We start from the raw sequence: 10,188 nt of genomic DNA, 5'->3' as shown, positions 1-10,188 counted from the left end.
TTATTAGAACATCTATTTAACAGATTGAAATTTATGAAACACATTGTTAAAAATAGAATAATTTTACACATTAATTTGAATTGTAAGGAACATTCATTTATATGGATTTGTATGGCTTTCACTTAATAATAAATGAACTGAATCAGACAAACTGTGATATCATTAATTTATTAATTATGGTAAAGTACCTAAGGTTTTGGATTTTCCTTATGTTATGGTAAAATTTATTGTTATAGTTTCTAATTGTACTGTAAATACTGTGAACTCTATCTCTTATCATTTCATCTATTTTATTAAAAAATATTTTGTAAATATCAACACACTTCATGTATATTGTTTATACACCAAAAACTTACACGAGATTATCTGGAAAGAATTTAATGTGCTAAATGTTTACATAATTTATATTTTATTGAGTGAGGTCAATATATATTTAATCAATTCAATTATTTTGATAGAATTCATTGCCCTTTGAATGTTTGATTGTTTTCATTTTCTAAGCAAAAAAAAAAAAAAACTAAATTGTTGAGGATGAAGATTGTTTTTGATAATTTCTATTTTCAAATTTTTGTACTTATCTGCTTTATAATTAGATGCAGTAATTCAGATGGGCCTGTTTAATATTTTAAGAAAGTGTTCTCATAAGTTTTGATACAAAATTAAAGTGTGATATCACTATTTAGAATAATTTGATCATAATTTTTTTAAACAAGTTTTTTTGTATTACTTAAGTAAATGACATTGATTTTAATTAAATGAAGATTCTAATTTACGATTATGAATCAGATATAGTTTTGTTGTGCGCTAATAAAGTGTTATGTTAAAAGAATAATTGTTCAATAATATGTGATAATGTTATCCATTAAAGAATACTACATTGTATGTTTGTTATAAGAACTATATCTTTTTCATCTACTGTGCATTACTTTTAAAGTTTCTGTTATAGAAGAGATTATTACTGATTATTAAGATTTTTAGTAATTAAAGATATAGTTAATGTTCTATATATTTTAATGAAATATCTGTGTAACAATATTTACTTCACATTATCATTCTTTCATCAAAGTAATATTATTAACTCATATCAGATATAATTTTACTTGTTTGAATGACAAAGTATTTGTTTGCCATTGTATGACTTCTTTGCCAGTATTTAAAAATTAAATAATTTTTTAATCACAAATTAATGTTAATTTCTTTTAATGTACCTATCGAAAGGCCCATTATCAAGTTACATTACCTGGCGGGGTAAGTTTCATGTTAGTTTAATTTTGGGCTATGTAATGATATGTCAATCGTTAAGATATAATATGAATGTTTCATGTCAAAATGTGTTTTTCTAGGTACTTATATTTTGTTAATTGATTTATCCTTAATCCTAATATTGAAAATAGTTGCCCGGTTTTTTATTCTGCACCCTGTAATCCATTTCATTGATTTATGTAATTTATTTATTGTATTTATTTACCTGCTGCTATCCAGTATTTCCCAAATTTAATACAGTTCATGTATTCTGCTTCTGTGATAATAGAAATAATGTGTTATTTCATATTTTTGTGTGTTTATTAATTGAAGTGTTTATTAATTTTAATTTATAGCTAATGGTCTCTAAACATGAAAAAGAAATAATAATCTGTTAATTTTTTTTTCTGGCATTTGCCTAGACATTTTACATTTCGTGTTTATTTTGCCCTTCATAAATTTCTTGTTTAACAAATTTACTGGTTTTAATTTATATCTACTCTTAAGATGAAGTAGAGATTGCAATATGGTGTATAAGTTTTTTTCTGGCATAAGTAATTTATTTATTATTATATCATTTTTTGGCTTTTATAAATTTTATGTTTGAAGTAATAATCAATTTTCGTTTCCAGCCGGTGGTCTTTACAGATGATTTCTTTTCTGGCTTTTGCCAGGAACTTTTTTTTTTTCTTCATTTTATTACATGTCATGTTTGACTTATTAATTAACTCTTTAAAGATATATTTAGTTTCAGAAATTAACTTATATTTCAGAAATTAAATAATTATAATTGTTTATTTTTATAGCCAGTGCTTCCTAAAGGTGAAGAATAAATTGTAATAGGATATATTAACCTGCAGTTTTCTTTGCTTCTTTAGATTTTTCTGACATTGCCCTAGAACTTTAATATTTTCTATTTTCTGACATTCATAGATTTCATGTTTGAAGTATTAATTATTTTTATAGCTAGTGATATCTAAAGCTGAAGAAATTATAGTGTGGTGAATTAATTTATACTTTCTTGTGTACATAATTAAGAAAATACATAATTAAGTTTATTTGAAATTACTTTAAATGTTTTTGGATCCTAGAGCGATTTTTCCTCATGAATAGTGTGTGAAGTATCATCCTTTGAGTCATCAAAAAATGTATTGCTAAATAATTGACTCCATTGTAGCTGATGTTAAGTAAAACTATGCAGCTCTTTGGGGTCAGTCATATTTGGCCAAGAGTTAATGAAGCCGAAGCAAGAGTGTTCTTCCGATGATAATTGCCACGGGATGACTTTTTTTTCTATTAATATGTAGTTATCCAGCATATAAGTCCAAATTTAAAGATTGATATTTCTTTTTTTTTATGTTAAAAGTATTTAATTGTTTCAGTCATGTTTTCCTAAACTTTTTATGCTTACCTTTTTTTATACAGAAATTTATTATTATTTTTTTGACAATGTAGTTTATTAAAAGTTGTTAAAGTTTCTAAAATTAACTATTTGAACAGAGGCAGAGTTTACTAAAAAATTTCATCAAAAAAGACAATAAAAGCATAATTTTTATTTAAAAAGTATTAAGAGAAAAACAGTTTTAATACAGTTCTTTCAAAGTTTAACATTCAATTAATTAAAATCAATAGCTATCCAAGTGAATTCATAATTAATTTTTATTTTACGTTTGATTAATTTTTGAACTACTAAAATAGCATTTAACTTTGTGAATTTGTTTTAGAAAAATGTAAAAAAAGGCAATAATGATAAGGCTGAAAGATAACTTCTCTTTTACCAAAAAACTAAATTAATAAATGTTTGTTTTTGCATGATGTATGTTTAGCCCTGAGAAAATTCTACAACATCACTATAAAACAAAGTCTCAAAAATAAAAACCAAGCAATATTTAATAATAATTTTGACTTGTCTGAAATAATAAAAATGAAATTGAAACGAACCTATAAAATTATGTGCCAAAAAATTTCAATAAAATAATCATCATAAAATGTATCTTAAAAAAATATATTGGCCTGCTTTATCTTACGTATATTCTTTGAAATCACTGAGAAATCAATAGAATCAATTACGTGAAAAAGAAAAACAACAGATTATTTATAATTTAAATGAAACGGACTATTTCTTTAAACGTTTTTACAGTACTTAAAATTATTTATCATCTCCTGATGAAAGAGACGGAGACTCTTCTCTCCCCCTCACCCAGAACTTGTTTTTGCCAGAGCTTTTACTCTGGCCGTTAGGCGGAGTTCTGTAGCTCGATACAAAGTTGTTTGGGAGGGTGAAAAAGAGCTGCTTCCGTTTCCTATAACCTAGATTTACTACCTCTTCGTCGTTTCTATGAAGGAATTTGATCACGTGTCATATAACTAAATTAAAAAAAAGAGATATTTCGTGTTCAGAACTCTTTCCGTATGAAAAGAATTACTTTCGATAAGAATTGCAAATCGAAACGTATGATGCTTAATATTTCCTGTTAGGCTAACATATTTTTTATTGTTTGTTCAACTGCTTGTCGGCCGGAATAATTAAAAGGATGGGTGATGCTACAAAACAAAACCAATGTATATTTACATGGAAAATTAAAAACTTTTTATCTTGTCGTACTGCTTATGATAAAAAAATTTTAAGTCCCACTTTTAACTCGGCTAACTTTCCAGTCAAAAGTTGGGAATTGTGTCTTTATCCGCAAGGAAACTCAGAAAATGACTATTCTGAAAACACGATTATTGCTTTCTTAATTAGAAAAATGCCTGATAATTATTGGAAATCAATTGTTTTAGATGTAACTTTGGGAATACTTAGTGTTGAAGGATCTGTTCTAAAAACTGAAGAAAAGAAAAGTTGTAAATTGAGAAAAAATGGTTATTGGGGATGTAGTTTTGGAAGCACAGAAGAGTTACATCAACTCATGAAAAACTGGAGCCAAGATACTCTAATTATTCGTTGTGTTATGACCAATATCATGAGCGAAAACGAAGACAAAGTACAATGTATTGAATCTGAGGCTGTAACAATTGTAGATGTTGACCGATTTACTTTTAAGTGGCATGTGTCTAATGTAGGATGTTTCGACTGGTCTAAAAACATATCCCATCCAAATTCGATATTGCCCAACTTGAAAATCGACTTGATTGCCGCAGCTGATGAAGTAGTGATAATAAGAATCCGATTGTTAGACGAATCTTCACAGAATGAAACAGTATTGTTCAGAATGAAATTTTTAAGCTCATCTGGCATACAATTAGCTTCTATGTGTGAATTACATTTGTTTGATTCTACCGAACCTTGGGTGCTTCCTACATTGATTAGAATAAAAAACTTGTCCACAGGAAATTCATGGTCTCCTTCCTACAATTATACATTTATTTCTGAATGCATTATTTCCAAGAGATCTACTAGCTGGTCAAAAATTGAAAATCTCTCAGCCAGCTCGATTGTTAAGAAAGAATCGGCAACTCTGCCTAGTTTTTCCTCGTCTTTACAACACGATTTTCGTGAACTGTTCCTGAGCAAAAAACATTCGGACGTAAAACTGAGGGTCAACAACATAGATTTTCTGGCCCATAAAGCCGTTCTAGCCTCTCGATCTCCTGTATTTTCTGCGATGTTTGATCAAGACATGCTTGAAAATCAATCTGGAATTGTGGAAATAAAGGATTTAAATCAGAAGACTTTGCAAAACCTGCTAGAATTTATGTACACCGATGTTGTGAATGAAATGGACTGCGAAGGTACTTTAAATCTTTTGCTGGCTGCCGATAAATATCAAGTATTGAATATAAAAGATAAATGCACATCAAAAATTTTGTCCCTGCTTTCAGAAGAAAATGTTTGTGAAGTGATAACAGTGGCTGATATGATTAACTATGAAAGTTTGAAGACCATCGCTTTAAATTTTATTTTGGAAAAAGCTTCGAAAATTTTATCTGCTCCCAATTGGTGTTTATGGGTTGAAGAAAATATGAGATTAGCGTCAGAAATTTTAGTCAAGCTTTCGAAATATTTAAAATCTGAAAACAACTATTCTGTTGGTAAGTTTCTTAGAACTAATTATATATTTACTTAATAATATAAAATCAGACTTTTATAAGGGGCTTATATTCTCAAAAAAATTTAACTTAATTATTAATAGGTGATAAACTTATATATATATATATATATTAACATATGTTACAGTTAAAGTATATAATGCAGTTATTTCATAGAATACCTAGTTATTCCATGAAATAATTGATCGTGTCCGTTAAAGTGTGTAATATGTTATTAATTTGACACTTTAACTAGTTATTCTATGAAATAACTAGGTATTCTATAAATTAACTAATGAGAGACAGTTAAAGTGTAAAATAAACAATTTAACTAAAATAAAATAACTTGGTATTCTATAAATAAACTAATGATAGACAATTAAAATGAAAAAGAAACAATTTATCTAATTTATGCAGCGTATAAATGGTATTTATAGAAACGTACCATAAAATCATTTGTTGCAACAAGGATTACTAAAATGACACTTGGAATTACAAAGAACATTATTTCTAAAGCAAAAACATGTCTTCAACAAGCAAACAGTTGGCACACTGGGTTTTACAGGAACATTTTTTAAATCCCTGACCAGTACCTAAACTTTGAGCTGTAGAAACCGAACGGTATTTTACACTTTAACGGGCTGCAGATCGTTATTCTATGAAATAACTAGGTATTCTATAAAATAACGGATTTCATACTTTAACCATACTTTAATATATATATATATATATATATATTAAATATTGAACAATATAACGACAAATATTGAAAGAATGAGAGCTATATAATTGTTATTTAAATACTTCAATATTTTATTTAAATGTCAGACTATGAATTTGTTTGTCTTTTAGAAAAAAAAACCAGAAAAATTGTAGATTTCTTATTACAAAACCAGGAAAGTAATTTTTTTTTTTTGAATTTCAAAAACAAACCATTTTGTTTTGTTTAAGCTGAGTTTTTTTTTTATGAAAAAAAGATTAAATAGTATTCGACACCTTAAATTAAATATAATTAAAACTTTAAATTTGTATTTCCTGAAAGCTTTTTTAGCTATTATTTTCATTAAACAATTTAAAAAGTTCATTACAAAAATATCAGAATCTAATTGAAAACAGAAATTTTTACAAAATAACACCATATGAAAAAAAGCATAATTCAATATTTTAAAACAAATTATTTAGAAACGGTACAATGCATTACCATGATTTCAACAACAATTACATAACAGTTTAATGATAATATTGCAGATAAATTTAAAATATTTTAAACTTTTTATAAAAATGTATATTTTTTTAAAATTTAATTTTAATTAAAAAAAATTGAAAGAAAATGTCTGGAATCGAAGCGAATTATTTCAAATAGCTAGGAAAAGGATGTTTTTTTTGCTATGTAAAGTTAAATTTTAGCGGAAAATTTTCTGCACCTTTGCAGCATTACATCCTGTCGGCTCTTCAAATTCATGTAAAAATAATTAATATAATTTAATTAATATAATATAATTGAGTGATAAATACGAATTACATACAAAAAATATATAAAGTGTTTCCCTCCCTCAGAGTTTGTACCCGGAAATAAATTTCTGAGTAATTTTAATTCAACTTAATTTAAATTTTGTGTGTATTAAGTATAGATTAAACGAATATGTGGCCAGTATTCGGTATTCGAATCTTTTACGGAATATTCGGTGGCCGAATATTTTGCCAAACATTACGCATATTTCCGTATCGTGATCTGTGACGCCGACTGGATTCGCCAAGGCGCAATTCAATGCAGGCGATCCAGGAAGCACATCAAAAACATAACTGTTTGCAGGGAAGGGGCGGAGCTTCACTAAAGAGGCTGAACAAGAGTCTCGTGTCACGTGATTCTACGTTAGATTCGGGCGTCATAGCTCTCGCGTCATTTATCACGTGACTATTGACACGCCAAGTTTAGTTTACGATAGATGTAACCTTTTTCATTATTTCTTTTTCTTCAGTTGTATTTTCTTTTTAAATGCGCTCTTGTTTCAGTACGTTTTAAATTATCCAACAAAACATATAAATATTACATTTACAAATAATATTTTAATTCAATATTTAAATTAGTTCAGAATAAAATGAAGCATGTATGTATATGTATGTTTGTACATATATATTAGATAAATACAAAAAGGGTTCTATTTTTTGAGTGCTCCTCACACTATTGTATTGATATATTTTGCTTTGGCTATATTGATACAATATTAGAAAGTACTCCTTTTTGCGGATATAATCGTGGGAGCTGATAAAAAGATTATATATTTTTCTTTCTGGATATTTATTACTTGTTTTTCTTCCTTTTTTCGGAATTTCATTATTATTATTATTATATATAATATATAGTATATATATATCAGATAAATCTAGAAATCAGTGATCAATCAAATCAAAAATCAGCGAATCTATTAATTAACCAATCAATGCATTAGCAAATCAATGAATGAATTGAGGTATCAATAAATCAGTGAGTTATAAATTAGATAATTGATAAATTAATGATACAATGATCAGGGAATCAATCAATTAATAGCGGATTAATTTATCATCAATTAATCCGTAAATGAGAGAATTAATGAGTTATTTAAATAAAAGGAAATTGGATTAATGAATCATGAGAGACTTGATGATATAGTAAATCAAAATAACCATAAAACCCATTATTTATTGATTTAAAAAATAATTTATAGACACATTCTATGAAATGGTTATTCATTAATTTTTTTTAATAATTAAATCGTTGATTAATTTAATTGTTTATTGATCTACCAGCTGTTACTATACTCATCTACCATTAGTATTAATAAATTGCTAAAAAATATTAACCAAATTTATTTTAACTATTTAAATTAGACGTGAATAATATGCATGAATAAAAATTATCAAATCCTGTAGCAGCGTTGCTAGTATAGTAAAAATAGAATTTTAAATGAAAGTCTTTAAAAAATAATCAAAACTTCAGCATACTATCCTCTTCATTGTAAGTGAAGAGAAATTGCTTGACTTCGAGCGTCCTGTTTTAGCTTACAAAAGACTATTTAGACATTTTAGAACCATTGCTTTCTATCCATTCACATACATTTTACGAAATCGAATAATATCAAATTCGATAGGCTGTTTGCCAGTGGTTCTCATACTAGTCTGTGAGTTGCAGTGATTTTATTTTTATTTTATAACTGTCGTTGAGCAGCCGACCCAATTTAATGGGTTTACGACTACTAATGTTCAACTCCGAAGCCTTGCAATTTTGAACCAATCCAGAAGACAAGGAAACTCCTGGATCAGTACCCCCAGAGGTATTGATTTGTTATGGGAACATGGAGGACTTTGAGACTCGACAGATTTAACGTGCATCAGTCACCATTTACTACACGGGGAGTCTTCGGCCGGCGAGGATCGAACCCACGACCTCTTGGACTTGGGCCCAGCGCCCTACCGACCAGGCTATCCCGGCCTGAGTTTTAGTGATTCAAGGGTTCGCATCTCGACCCGAGGTTTAAATTCCTCAGATCGATATGATTGGTCGTTACGAATTCTGCTCCCGGCTCGCACTGATTGCAGTGCTGACTTAAAATATCATCAGTAATTGACTAATCATTGTTGAGAATTTGATTACCATCTGGATTCCCGTAAGATGTTTTAGGTTTTTTTTTCCATATAAGGCAAATGTGGGTTGTCTCTATCCCGAATTTCAGAAAGTCTCCATGCATTCTATTTTGCCCAATGCAAATACAAGAGTTTCCTTGTCTTTTGTGTTGGGTTCAAGATTGCGATGTTACAAATTAAATATTTATATTCGTAAAGACGTTCAACCCCAGATATAAAATAAAATATTAATCTACGAAGTTATGGCGCAGAAGCCACCACGATTATGTATACAGAGTTCAAATTTTAACAAGTTAACGCACCTGACATTGTCAAGTAAAGTATAAGTAACAACAAAAACAAGAAACATATTTCTCTAAGTTTTTTATTTTCGTGCTAATTTAAATGAGATTAACTTAAGTCTATATGACAAAGATAATAGTTTAAACGTTAAAGGTTTATTCTTTATAATTACAATACAACTATAATACTGTTTAATTGAACAAAACAAAAAAAAATTGTAACTGATACTTATTAAACGTCAAAAATATACGAAGCAATATCTTATTTGTTTAGATAGCAATAGGAAACAATACTGTAAGAAACTGACCACTAGATGGCACACTAACTTTCTTTTAGGTTTTTTTTTGTTTCCAAAGAGAGTGGAGTCGAGATTAAAAAAATGATGATGGCGGTATTTTGATAAATGTCTTGGTTAAATTTTGTCTGTTATGTGTCGTTTTTATGTCTGTTTTGTGCATCTCTAACTTGTGAATAAATAATTTAAGATGCAAGCTACTAGTCTTTTCTGAGAAAGTTTAAAAGTCTTTACAGACTAAAAATAAATTGGTGGCAGCGTTCGGCACGAACAAATAGTCAGTGCCTTCTTAATGAAACAACTTAGGGGTAAGTACTTTTTCTATCTGAAAAGTGCCTTAGTATTTTAAAACTCAATTTTTGTATTAAAATCTGGGTAATTTAAATACTGTCATATAAATCTAAATTCACATTTTGTATTAAACGTTGGATTCTGATTTGAACGCACTTGCTTATCCCTACTAAAACATTTATTACACATAAATTTTGATGAAATATTAATTTAAAAAGCAGAAATTATAAAGTGTTTGCTTTAAAGAAATACAAAATTGTTTTATTCAGTGTATTCTGATTTAAAACTTGTTTGAAAACTGAAGTTGAGCATAGTGTTTAATTATATTGAAAGTGAAAGTAAACTCATTCGTCAATGTAGATGTATGTATAATATTTTTATTCCAGATCACCATGATGAGTTAAGTTTCAGTTCATGAATAATTT

The 10,188-nt window shown here is 28.0% G+C and overlaps 1 protein-coding gene across 1 annotated transcript; it reads left to right on the top strand.

The window, feature by feature from the left end:
* Positions 1 to 3,490: 3,490 nt before the first annotated feature.
* LOC107436359 (speckle-type POZ protein-like) lies at positions 3,491 to 5,275 on the top strand (the record flags this gene model as incomplete). Its single annotated transcript, XM_016048055.4, is given in 1 exon segment — positions 3,491 to 5,275. A coding segment is annotated over 1 exon segment (1,499 nt), but the record flags the coding sequence as incomplete, so codon positions are not given.
* Between the last annotated feature and the right edge of the window lie 4,913 nt (positions 5,276 to 10,188).

This window comes from Parasteatoda tepidariorum, chromosome 2, assembly GCF_043381705.1.
Source record: "Parasteatoda tepidariorum isolate YZ-2023 chromosome 2, CAS_Ptep_4.0, whole genome shotgun sequence".
NCBI lineage: Eukaryota > Metazoa > Arthropoda > Arachnida > Araneae > Theridiidae > Parasteatoda > Parasteatoda tepidariorum.
This window is presented reverse-complemented; position numbering and strand designations above follow the sequence as displayed.